Source organism: Physella acuta, unplaced genomic scaffold (assembly GCF_028476545.2).
Source record: "Physella acuta isolate Inbredline_101_S28 unplaced genomic scaffold, ASM2847654v3 ptg000893l, whole genome shotgun sequence".
Lineage (NCBI taxonomy): Eukaryota > Metazoa > Mollusca > Gastropoda > Physidae > Physella > Physella acuta.
The window spans coordinates 49,820-62,991 of record NW_026732410.1 but is presented as its reverse complement, the minus strand read 5'-3'; the positions used below and the strand labels follow the sequence as shown (position 1 = coordinate 62,991).

At 31.7% G+C, this 13,172-nt stretch overlaps 2 protein-coding genes across 4 annotated transcripts; one reads left to right on the top strand and one right to left on the bottom strand.

Annotated features, from left to right (window-relative positions):
- Nucleotides 1-734: 734 nt before the first annotated feature.
- Nucleotides 735-5,454, top strand: LOC131952882 (tafazzin). Of its 3 annotated transcripts, XM_059315797.1 has the most exons (10): nucleotides 735-839; nucleotides 1,103-1,165; nucleotides 1,877-2,059; nucleotides 2,143-2,271; nucleotides 2,552-2,764; nucleotides 2,975-3,016; nucleotides 3,643-3,705; nucleotides 3,805-3,857; nucleotides 4,058-4,135; nucleotides 4,953-5,454. In XM_059315797.1, exons 3-10 carry the CDS (start codon nucleotides 1,933-1,935, stop codon nucleotides 5,046-5,048), a joined length of 801 nt encoding a protein of 266 aa, XP_059171780.1. In that variant the 5' UTR covers nucleotides 735-839; nucleotides 1,103-1,165; nucleotides 1,877-1,932; the 3' UTR covers nucleotides 5,049-5,454. The 3 variants fall into 3 exon arrangements, with proteins under 3 accessions (XP_059171780.1, XP_059171782.1, XP_059171781.1); XM_059315799.1 differs by lacking the exon at nucleotides 1,103-1,165; XM_059315798.1 differs by lacking the exon at nucleotides 1,103-1,165 and having other exon boundaries at nucleotides 735-897.
- Nucleotides 5,455-6,458: 1,004 nt separating this feature from the next.
- On the bottom strand, nucleotides 6,459-13,112 carry LOC131952881 (uncharacterized). The gene is made up of 2 exons (XM_059315795.1): nucleotides 13,005-13,112; nucleotides 6,459-10,137 (listed from the first exon to the last, which is right to left on the bottom strand). The coding sequence occupies exon 2, from the start codon at nucleotides 10,132-10,134 to the stop codon at nucleotides 8,707-8,709; it is 1,428 nt and encodes a 475-aa protein (XP_059171778.1). The 5' UTR covers nucleotides 10,135-10,137; nucleotides 13,005-13,112; the 3' UTR covers nucleotides 6,459-8,706.
- Between the last annotated feature and the right edge of the window lie 60 nt (nucleotides 13,113-13,172).

Genomic DNA, 13,172 nt, shown 5'->3' with positions numbered 1-13,172 from the left:
GACCCCTGATCTAGGCCTAAATATACTAATATTAGTAATATTCTATATTGACTGAGCTTATTCAATATTTCAGAAAAAAGTCGATGTTTTACAATAAAATTAAACTACAATTTTAAGGGGGCCTGGTTGAAGTCAGTTTCTTCCAGGCATCTCTTCGGGAAGAAACACTGGTTGAAGTGTGAGTTGTGAAGTCACTTTATGGAGGGGCCTGGCTTTTTGTGGCGATATATGACGGCGTGGAGAGGGGGAGGTAAAAATCGTACGAAAAAACTTGACGTCATTTATTAAGGTGACGTCATGTGGATTTGGGATTTTAGTTATTTGTGACTATAGTATAGGTGACGATTGGGGATTGTGTGTGTGTGTGTGGGGGGGGGGGGGTGTTGGGGGATGAGGTAAAACCGTTTTGAAAAGCATGACATCTTTTAATTTATTTTTAAAGATGACCCATTAAAAAAAACCCAGAATTAAACTATTTCGTTACATATACTTTCATAACCACATCGATCTTGATCTGCTAATACTAGATCTAGATCTATATACTAAACATAATAATATCGAACAATTTGGCCTGGCTATATATAGAATATCAATATAATTTTTTTCTAACGTTGTAATTTAGTATTATAATTATAATCATACTAATAGATTAATAGTATTACTATGATTAGTATGATTTCTTTATTATTTCATTAATAGTTCGAAACTATTTTTTCTGTATGACCCTTGGCCTTGATGAATAAAATGTTATGCCTACTGTTGTAGATTTACAGATCTCCGAAGTTTGGTTCAAGACTACAAGACTACATCTAGTTCTAGAAATCGCGTAAAAATATCGAGTAAATTCATCACTAGTTTCATAACTAACAGAACTATATTTTGGCAGTTAACTGCGAAGTGGGCCCAATTTTAAAATTATTTTTATTCCTACACTACTACACTTACAGTACTTGTAGGAAGTAAAAGTAGTAAACTAGTAAAGTTAGTAAAGTATAGGATAGGGCCTAATACTTTAATACTGTCTTTAATACTGTTTAATAGTAATATTAATATAAGTGTAACACTATAAAATATAAGTGTATGTAATTAATTAATTCATCAGGCGCTAGTTAGAATCTCTCTAGTAAAGGACTAAAGGTGATCTTCTAGATCTAGTGAGGGAGAGGTAGGTACTAATTTATTATTACTTATTAGTTACTAATAAATTTATGGCCATAATCCCCCCCCCCCCGCTTGTGGGGAAGCCAAATGTTACAATCGGTTTGAGGGGAGGGGGCGGGGATAGAGTTACGGCAGCATGTCATTGAGAATGTATGTATTTGTTTAAAGAATAAAAATGATGAAGAACATGTTTGTTTTCGCTGGAAATTGTGATTTAGGCCAGTTTAGGGTAGGTTCGTTTAGCGACCATTTGGCTTAGGGTGGAGTATAGTATGTGGAAAAGTATATCATTTATGGGCGATTTAAAAACGGCTTTTAGGCCTAGCTGTTTATGTTTTTTTTAAGTTACTTTTTATGGTTTTTCATAAGGAATTATCCTTAACATTTTATAATTAAAGTATAAGGGGTCATCCATTTATGACGTCCACAATTTTTTGGATTTCGGACACCCCCCTCCACAAAAGTCCACTTAACTCCCTTTTAAAAGTCCACATGCGTCCGCAAAAGTCAATTTTTTTCTGACCCCTAAAAAAAGGATGACCCCTAATTTTTTGCCTAATTTAAAAATAGAACATGCTTAAAATATTCAGAAAATTTAGTAAAAAGACTATTTTAAAAATAGTCATTTTACTAAATTTTCTGAATAACAAGTAAATAAAGTAATTCCTTTGTAAATAACTAACAAAATAAAATTCAATTAACTATTCTAAAACAGATGTCAAACACATTATTAATGAGGGAAGTTGTGTGATCTGGCTTATAAACTTGAAGATGCCACCATTGAAAGAGGGATCTTGGATAATACCATCTTCTACACCTCAGAAGTTGCCATTTACATGGAAAGCATCCAGTCGATTTATTACTGCAGCAGTAGGATTGTATGGAAAACTATGGCTAGGTAAATACAATGTTAATAGCACCATCTAAATTATTATTTTTATGGCTTATGGTTTTTTAATGAGTTTAAAATCTATTTTGCAGCATGGTTAAATAAAGTTCGTGTTCACAACAAAGAGGTCCTACATAAAGTTTTAGATGAAAGGCCAAAAGGTCAAGGCTTGTTGACAGTCAGCAACCACAAAAGCTGCCTGGATGATCCTCTCATGTGGGGTAATGGGACGAAAGCAAGTTATTTAAAAATAATTTGAGAAGATACAAATATTGTTTTAAGAAAAAAGCCCACCCCACCTACAGTTAATAAAAAGCCATAACCACCTAAAAATGGCTCCCTTTCCCAATAACAATCATTCTAACCAAATTATGTTTTTATTTTTAAAAATAAAGTTAATGCTATGTCACTCTTTTTCTACCTCCTTACACCATAAAGTCTGGCATCCTTTATTCCTCTGGTGTAAATTTTTATTAACATTTTTTTTTATATTATATATAGGTATTTTAAAAACAAGACAGTTGATAAACTGGGACTTGATGAGATGGACATCTGCAGCTGAAGACATTTGTTTTCGAAACCCAATTCACGTTTTATTTTTCTCCCTTGGCAAAGTGTTTCCAATAGTAAGAGGAGATGGCGTTTATCAAAAGGGCACAGATTTTTCTATCGAACAACTTAATTTAGGAAAGTGGGTTCACTTTTTTCCGGAAGGTATCTTTAAAATTAGGGATTATCCAAATAAATTGAATTTCATATGAAAAATCATTAATAATTGCATATACCTTACTTGTTAGCACAATATATAATGTTTTATTCATATTTAAAAAAATTACAACTATTAATGAAATTGATGGCATCTGTTTGAGGATATATTATTAAATAATTATTAATGCATACATTTGGTATAAACATTAATTTCAGGCAAAGTAAATGTTACACAGGAGGCAATACGATTAAAATGGGGTAAATATTTTTTACTTATTAGGTTAGAATTTGTTTCAAATATATTTAAGTTTTAAAATAAATTTGTATTCTATTCTAATGACTGTTTTATTAAGATTTTCTGTATATCTTTTATCTATGAAGCATGAGTTTATTTGTACAAATAGTTTAATATGGTTTAAGCAGAGTAAATTTACACTTATCTAATTAATAAAAGTAACTATCATCTTGGTAAATCGAGGACAGTGATAGCGATATGAACACTTTTTTAAATTGCAGAATGTGCACCTTTAGTCTAGAAATACCACATTAAAAAAATATGCCCAACATTTTTATTGTTCTTAATTTTTTCTCAGTAAAAATATATTGATGGATTCCAAGGATGATAATCAATGCTTTTTAACTTATACTTAGCAAGAATTTCTTAAAACTATTATTTATTCTTGAGATGGTAGAAAATATTTGGTTCCCAAACTCATGCTCATTTGATATAACGCTTTAGTATAATCTTTTATAGTTTTTAAAAATGTTTTGTAAGGTATTTTTTATCACTTTTAATGTTACAATATTACATTTTTAATATTATGGAAAAAAAACACTGTGAATAAATTTGCAGTATTTGCAAATAACTTTTTATTATGTTTTAGGGGTTGGACGCATTATAGCAGAATGTGAGAAACCACCACTTGTTGTACCCATATGGCATGTTGGTATGTAATTATTAGTTTATGTTTTTTTTAAATTTTAATAATGCTAACAATTTAATTAAGCATAGCTTATTTTTAAAGGCTTTTAAATTTGTTCTTCAGGTATGGACTCGGTTCTTCCTAATCGTCAGCCTTACATTCCCCAAATAAAACAAGTATGATTTTTATTGTACAAAATTTGATAATGCTGTTAATATTACTATCTGTAGCTCTGCATTTACATGTATGAATCTGCCTTAACTTTTGTAAATGTAATTGGAAAAAAATGTACTTTATATTATTGATTGATGATAAATAATTTGTTCACTAATCCTTATAGTTAAAAAAAGTTCATGTAAAATGTCTTTGTTTACAGAAGGTAACATTTTTAATTGGAAAGCCTATGGAATTCACAAAAGATTTGGAGTTTCTGAAGTCTGCTAAAAAATCTCCTGTAAGTGCATAGTAAAAATTTTTTGATCATACCTACCTTTTTTTTTTTTACCATTTTTCATGGTAACAATGTCAGCCATAAAAAGACCAAGCTTCATCTTCACTTGCTTAAACAGTTTGTTAGTAAGTTTGTATCTGAAATATATCTGTTCAATATGCAGGGAATAACTCAATAAAGGGTCGAGAATATAGAATTAGAATTACATGAGTCACAGTATATAAAATCATATGCTGAAGTCACAGAAACAGGCAAACTAACCTTACTTCATGTTTGAAAAGGAACTTGAGCACCGGACTGTTTTGAGAATAGAAAATTAAATGCCTGTTGTTACTAAACTAATTTTCACTATCAAATAAACTCACCACCTAGAAGAAAATCTCACACAGCACAGGTAAAAATGATTACAGTACTGCAAAGAGATACTTTTAGCATTTTTTTTAAAGATAAGCTATTTCCTGGCTACCATTTTTTTGTGCTAATTAGTATCAAATTAAAGGTAAAAAAGTAGCTTTTGATTGTTTGTCTTTTAGAACTATAATGAAGTTATAAATTGCAGGCAACACCTTAATCTTTTTTGTTTTATTCATTTGTCCATCTAATAACAGAAAGTTTAGAGGGTACAAAAAGCTGACTGGAATCTAATTTTACTATGTTGTTTCTAAAATTGTTAAACAAAAAGTAGAGATCCATACAAATAAGGAATTTTGTAAAACATTTCAGAGCTGCTCTGAAAATTATACTAGTTATGTTGCAGTTCTGCTATATAAGTTGTCTTTCTTTACTTAAAAAAGATTATTATACTTAATTTTTTCAACAGCAAGAGATCCGTAAACATATCACAGATAAAATTCAAGAGGAATTCAAAGTGTTACGGAGTGTTGCAGAAAAGCTTCATAATGAATATACTTCATGACAGCTTACTATTGAATTTATTATCCAAATGACATGTATATCATAAGCTATACTTTACCATCTAAGTTTACACTAAGTTTCCATACCATCCATTTATATTAACTAAACAAAACAAATTTTAAAATGTTAATGGAGTACTTAATTGGACGGTGATACAAAAGTCACTTATACCTTGCTTGTGAATACTTTTTATCTGTTCCTGCAATGTAAATTCAGTGCATATTTCATTGCACACTTTATTTAGTAAATATCAGTGTTCTATTATTTAAGATGCTGAATTGACTCAAAACTTTATTAAAGAATTTTTGTTTAGCTCATATCTGTGGTAACATAGTATTAGATTAGCTCCCTTACTTTAAAAAGTTTACTTGGTTTGTTTATTAAAGCCTGCATTAAAAACTTGAAAATATGTAATGTTTTTTTAATACTTATTTGTTTAGGAAAGTGTAAATACAGCAAGTAAAAATGTGTCAGTTTGAAAATGGTGCTATTTTTACTTTCTCGTATACAGAGTATTGTAATCGTGCATAAAATAACATGAATTTGAGTTTTCACCGTTTTACACCTGTCCTTCATCACATCCGGAGTATAGAGGACTTATTTTAATCGGGCATAAATAATAAATCCAGATATCAAAATTATGGCGTTTTATGCGTTATCGAGTAGAAAAAACTGGACTTGGCAATTCTGCCTGTATGTGTATGTCTGTAAACACAATAACTTGAGTACCGTTACAGCTAGGTAGATGAAATTTTATATATAAGTATTATATCAAATTTGTAGATCCGTATCAACTTTTCAGCTATTTCCCTAACTTTTTCTACTTTCAATTTTCCAAAAGCCTATAACTTGAGTACTATTTCAGATAGATATATAAAATTTCACATGTAAGTAAAAGATCTAATTATCTGCCTTCTTTGAGTAATTTCCGTTGACCAGAAGTAGTAATTTACGCTATTTCTGATTTCTAACAAAAAAAACCGCATGTGAATTTATAGAGTACTAATAATATTCCGCACTATTATACACATTTTGTTAGGCGTTCACTTGGTGTGCAATTCTTTATTCTACGAGATTTTATTCTGTTTTAAAAATGGATTAAAAAACCATGTCTATATCCCGAGTTGCCATCCCGTTGTTTTATATAATATAATATTCGAAAAAGTTTAGGGAAAAAAATCACTCCCGGTTTATTTGTAAAGCAATCATTTTGTCTATGCTATTTCTTAAGTTAAACCTATAAATTGAATTTTATATTAGCTTAAAAAAAAAAGAATGTAAAATTAAAAAGGAATCACATTGTATTTTTTATTAAGTATTTATATAAATTCATCACTAAAAAAGAGTGCTTGGTAACCAGATTTTGTTTCTTGTTTTGGTAAACATTAAAATTATATACTTGTGGATTAACAATAACAAGAAACAAAAAACTAATTAGGCTGAGATTTTTAATTCCAGTGACATTACTGACAAATGTTAAGGCACATACTCACAACCCTAACAATCATTCAATTGCTTGTTGTTTTTTTTTAAAAAGAGCATAATTATCAGATTCATTACCCAACACAAATGGCAAGAAGACTGATAACTAGGTCTTAATTTTCTTATTGTTATAAAACCTGCAAACCATTTCAATTTTTGATTACACCTTTGCGGACTAAAAGAAGTTTAAAACATTTAATGTAAGCCTACAACTAAAATACATTCTATTATTTTTTTTTGTTTATGACGACTTTGATCAGATCTCGTGAATACCATTTATTTTACCCAACAAAAGAAAAAAAGGTTTATCTGACTAATTTTGAATCTAACAATAACAAGCTGAGAATATTTAATAGCTTTAAACATTCAATTTAAAATTACCTGCTCAGATTCGAATATTTAAAAAGTAAGGGGTGAACCATTAAATGACAATTCAATCAAATGTTCACTTGCGCCCTTCTCTCCAAACCACAGCAAGTTTAACTGTTTTGCACCCCCGTACGAGTGACATTTAATGATAACCTTAAGCCAAGTGTTTTTAACAATAAGGATGTAAATATTATAGCTATTTATTACTATTATATAATATTGTACTAACTAGCTCCATAAAATTTAAACTACATAGCAGGAACCATTTAACTACACTGAGATTTCAATAAATAAATTTAAAGCAAAACAAAAAAAACTTAATTTTGACCTTTGATGAAAGGCCTAAGTCAGAAAAAATATAAACATAAAATACTTTTATCCATAAGAATGCTTTTCTGCTCCATTCACTAAATTATAATATACATTTAAAAAATGAACAAGAAAATAATAATTAAAAAATTATTTACACACAAGGTTTGTTCCATTTTGCAAAAATAAATAAATAAAACTTCAGGTTAATACTAGTAGATATCTGAATATTAAACAGCTCTTAAAAATTAACCTACTTTTATTATTTAAAAAAAATAAATACTAGTTCTACTAGTCCATAGATTTTATATTTATAAAAGGCAATAGTTCAATAGGCTTTTGAAAGATACAGAAACAAAAATAATTTTCTAAAAATGAAATACTATTTCCCACTATTAGACTCTATAAATTTTCATTTGTTCACTTTGACAAGCAACTTTCAATCCTGAGGGCTGTTCTCCCACTGTGAATAGGCATTTTATTTTTATACCAGTCTCCAACAGGGTTATTTAGTATTCAGGAACATAATTAACAAAATGCCAAAAATCTAATTAGAAACCATGTTCAATTTTATTCACAGATAAGACTATAGATAAAAAAAAAAGCATATTTGCTTATGAATTAAAAATTCAGACAAGTATTAACTCTATGAGAAACAAAAAACACTTGTTAATGGCTTTTTACATTTCGGTGGGTACTTTTAAATACTGTACATAAAGTTGTGAAAGCTGAATGATAATAAATTAGCCAAATTAAAATCATAATAAAAGGGCTCTCAATTCTTTAGTTAAAGAAGCGTTAGCCAAAGTAGTGTGGTGTACAGAATGTAAGAAAACAAAAATATGGCAATAGGAAATCAATAAATAATCATTAAATTCACGTAACAGTAAGATCATCATTAGTATTGTTAGCACAATAGTTTAAGGTTGTCTCTTTAAGAAAACAGTTTCAAAAAAATAATTTGGGGGTCATCCGTCTAGATACTGTAATTTAATCAACAGTAAGCTGTTAAATGTTAGATTTTATTTAATAACACCAGCAAGAACCCAAACACCCATCTATATTGATATCAAATGGATGACACCTTGTAGTAATTAAAGAGACATAACGTTATTACAATAGACTCCAAGAGTTTAAATGACGTAATCTATTTAAACAAATGTTCTGACAATAGAATTCAACTTATTTCTTTTAGTCATATTGATTGTCATTTCCAGAAAGAGCTTGGCTTGAACACAATGTGGAACAAATGGTTGTTCTGACAATCATGTCATACAACAATAAGCAGTGTAGCTATCTGTGTTATACTTTGTTAGGATTAGCTTTCAAAATTTGTACATCTCTCTTAACAACATTATATGCAAGATATTTGTATGGATAGTTAAAATGTTCTTTAGGGCGTTACCTGAGAAGTCTTCTAAAACAGGCAACTAATGCAGCTAGTCTGGTTTATTAAAATGTTTGCAGGAGAACAGCTGATTATGTTTAAAAATAGAAATTTATTTTTTCTTGCGCTTAGGAAGTGGTTTTTTGGCAGCATGACCATGAATATTATAGTTAAAAGCTAAATTCACTGGGATAGATTGAGTTACAACTGGCTTTTGCAGGGCACTACGAAGAGCTGGATCATTAACCACTTGCTCTTCATTTGCCTTTTGCTGTTCTTTTTCCAGCACCTGCTCAAGGGCTTTGCTGAGAGTCTCACGAAATCTGTTGCGAACAATGCGCAATTGTTCTTTGGAAGGAAGAGTCTGAATCTGTGAAAAGTCTCTTGAGATTTTTATTTTATTTGGAGGTGTACGAGGGGTCATTCTTAAGCAGATCTGGTTATTGTGAAGCTCTGTATGTGGTCGTAATAATGTAAACTGTGGTTCGACTTTTAACTTTTTGGAGCCAGAGGTATTTAAAACACTGGAAGATGTAGGCAGGTTACTGTGACTGGCTTGGGATGAGCAAGAACTTGGTGCAGCAGAAGTTACAACAGCTTTAGTATGTTTGTGCCGGTGACTTTTCCCCTTTCCTTTGCCACCTGACTTCTTGCTGGCAAGAGTAAGGTTATCTGAAGTAGTCCAACCCACAGGAGGCATAACTGTATAATCTTCATTGTCCTCATCGTCTAAATGTTTTAAATAAGTCGATATACTTTGGGTAGAAGTTGTGGTTTCATTAGCTCCTTCACTGAACATTGAAGAAGATGTTTCATCTAACGATGCAAAAGGAAGTGGTGTAGGCCAGTTGCTTATAGAGCTGGAGGATGATGGCATGAGGCGTTCTGGACTCTGTAAAAATAGTTTCCTCTGCCGTGTTAGTGGCCGGCCACCGGTAACACCAGGGGTTTTCAATAACGAACTAGGACTATCAACAGGAAGCTTTGGGCTTGATGTCAGTAGAGGGCTCTTAAATGGACTCACACTGGGTGAACATTTTTTAAAAGGACTGTTGGTTATAAAAGCATGTCCACGCCTAGGACTCTTAAGTGGACTGCGAACCAGTCCTTCCAAGTCATCGTTTCCCAGTCCAAATAAATCTTCCTGGAAATTGTCTAGAAAATTGTCATCCCATTCTGGTATTGGTAAATTATCCAACAGTGATCTATTGCCAAACAAATCTGTACCTGTGCCAGCTTTATGAGGACTTGGTGTACGAGTAAATTCTGCTTTAATTTTGTTCATCCCTACAGGACTCATAAACAGGCCAGATTTTTTGGGAGGACTTGGCGTTCGCAGCATATAACCAGATTTATGTGGGCTGGCAGCAGGCTGAACATCTGGTGTTGGGTAGTGTTTCCTTTTAGATGGGCTAGGTGTATTCAGAAACTGAGAGAACACCCCAAACTCATCTAAAGGAGATGAGCCACCCCATAGAAATTGTTCACTCTCCTTTTTGGGTGTGCGCAGTTTTGATCGATATTCATCTTTATCTGCCATGATCTGACAAAGAAATATAAAAAAAAAGTCTGTTATGTTATTTGAGAAAAAAAAGAAAAGAGCTGAAGGTAAAGGAAAGATAGGCAACAGGAAATAAGTTGCCCAACAAAATGAGGAGGCTTAACAGATGTTGAGAAGTATGTTATCAGTCAATGATTAGGCCCATAAGAAGGATATGAATGTTTAAGTTAGTTTTTATTATGTGACTATGAATAACGGTAGTTGTCTTGTGTCCTGGGAATGTCTGTTATATGGTGTGGTTTTGTCTAGGGTGCCTGATACTGGTAACAAGATTGTTGTCTTGCCTCTTTTATGAAAGTGGAAGAAAGTCATCAGTGAGAAGGCACCGTCATTGTTTTGATGAATAAATAAGTGTTAGTACAAGGACTTAATCATTTACTTGCAACTGTGATGTTTGCAAGAAGGTTAACATTTTTTGATAGTGTAACAATATAAAGGCTCTAATATGGCTAAATTAAACTTAACACCAAAGCATCAGAACAATGCTAGTAATAGTATCAATGAATTAAATGTAGTTCCAAAAAAGGTGCAACAAAGTTTAAAATATAAATTTATAACCTAATATTATATATACATATATACACAATGGCACATTAAACAATTTTTAAAATATTAATGATAAACTATTCAAGTGTAATTCAGAACAATCTATCAATAGAAATAATAGATAGATCTAGAATCTGTCTATTACACGAAGTTTCAACAGCCAGCAATAGTAGAGGTGTATGTGATGATGAAATGGCGGGAACACAACTGAAATTTGGATGGTGATAACTAATGTTCTAAAAGGAATAGGCCTATCCAAAAACAAATATTTTTATATGAATAAGAGTGATAAGACCCTGCTGCTCAGAAAAGATATCTTCTCTAAAATAGGTTTAAAAATGAGATTACAACCTATTTGAGACTAGCCTTGTATGCCTGGGGAAGACCAAAGGAGAGACCTCATTCAATCATATAGCAAAACCGTTTAAAACACAGGGAAGGCCATTCTACTTTTCTATTTCGCTTATAAGATGAAAATGATCACTTAAACTGTCTTAGACTAAATAATAACAGTGCTAAGCAATTTACAACAAATTAAAATGAAGTGACTACACAGATAGCGAATGATCTGAGTAATGAGTATTATTGAATTCCGTAGGATGCATTCTAAAAATAGGTATCGGGAAAATTATTATAGGCCTATACCCTATACATATATAACTAATAAACTCTAATATACAAAATTATATCCAGTAGGGCCTAATAGATAATCTACTACTTATTTGTTAATCTATTCTGCTGTAAGAAAATGAAGCAGTGTTTATTTCCTTTGGGATTTGCCATTTTCTGATTAAAAATTCTTAATATTTGATTTGTTAACACATTGGCTATTGGGTATGGTAGAGTAGCAGCTAAATTTTAAAGCCCTGGAGTAACGAGTTCAAATCTGGGGTTAATACGACCAGAAAACTGCATTTTGAAATTTTATTTTCATATTAAAAACGTCACATGTGATTTTTTAAAATTAAATTTCTAAACATCGTCACTTGCGTGATCGCTTGCCTACGTTTTTCTAGCCCGCTGGTGAAAAATCCCATCATGGCAGGCTTATGGCATACACCATAACAGCATAGAATTAAAAAGATCTCGTTCGACCTAGGTTGGAAAAAGATTTAGCAGGCTGCAGAGCGATCAGCGCAAATGCTGCCAAATTAAAAAGTTAATATGCAAAAGCAAGGCGTTAGATTAAAATGAAAATGTAATGGGAGTTTTTTTTTACCGCGACCATGGTTGATAATAGTTGATATCATTCAATAACCCCACATATCTAGATCTAGGCCGAGGCCCCTAGAATATTTTACATGAAACACTACACTACAAGTAGATCCAGACTAGAGCTATGCTGTAACTAACATGTATCTAACAGTTTAGTAATAGTTTTAGTGTTTTAGACTTTTTTTTTAGGCATACGTGAGTTCCAGTGATAACAGCTTTTTTTTAGCGCAATTTCCATTCTGGAGAATTGCGTTTATTAACTCGTCATTTCTGGGAATGGATGGATGGATGGATGAATGTGTGTCCGGGCTTTAAGTCGTATCTCCTCCTCAACGAAGCAATATCGATGACTAGTTCCAAAAGCAATTATGTTAAGCAAGTTACGAGAATGAGCATAGGCCATAAAAATTCCGGGTTTCTTTCATGTATTTCCCGTAAAAGCCAAAAAACCTCGAAAAAATGCAGTTTTTGGCCCATATCTCGGCAACCAGACCACTTAGCGACTTGAAACATGTACCAATCGATTCCTGCCATAATTTAGAACAGTATTGCCGAAGAAAGTTTTCAAAAATATCCTCTCGTTCGGTCACAAATTTTAAAATTACATAAACACCTACAAACCGATCGCTCTTCAAGCTTGAACGCACCCAATCATTATACGTCAGAGCTATTTTTAGATAACATAAGGAAATTGCGCATAAATGTCACTAGACTTTTTTAATTAACTTGTTTTAAACTTTGTTTTAACAAAACCTCAAAATTGAGTCAAAATAATCAGGTTCGGTGAAGAACAAACTTAGAAGAGACTAATTATTCATTGTCATGTTCAACAACAGAAGAACAGCTTGCTAGTCCTACTCTTCCCAGTGATGTTCTAGATTCTAGCTGAGTCCTAGTCTAGATATCTTGAGTCTAGAACTCAGAATTTTACAACTTTCATTGTCTCATTCATGCCGATTGTCGTCTCATGAACGTGCATGAAGACAAGTGAACGAAAAACTTTAGAATACACATTTTTACATGCAAACCTTAAAATTTTGTTATTTTAGTTTATTGGAATCACAACTGCTAATGAAAGTAAATATTACCAGTTTAAAAAAAAGAAAAATTACGATAAAATGTCAATGAATCGAACTTCCATAATTAGGCGCATAAAATTTTGTTGTCATGTTTTATCATTCACACATTGGCGCCATTGTATTAGGCGGAAGTGATATTATGGTTGGTAGAATGTTAACTAATCAGAACAGAGTTTG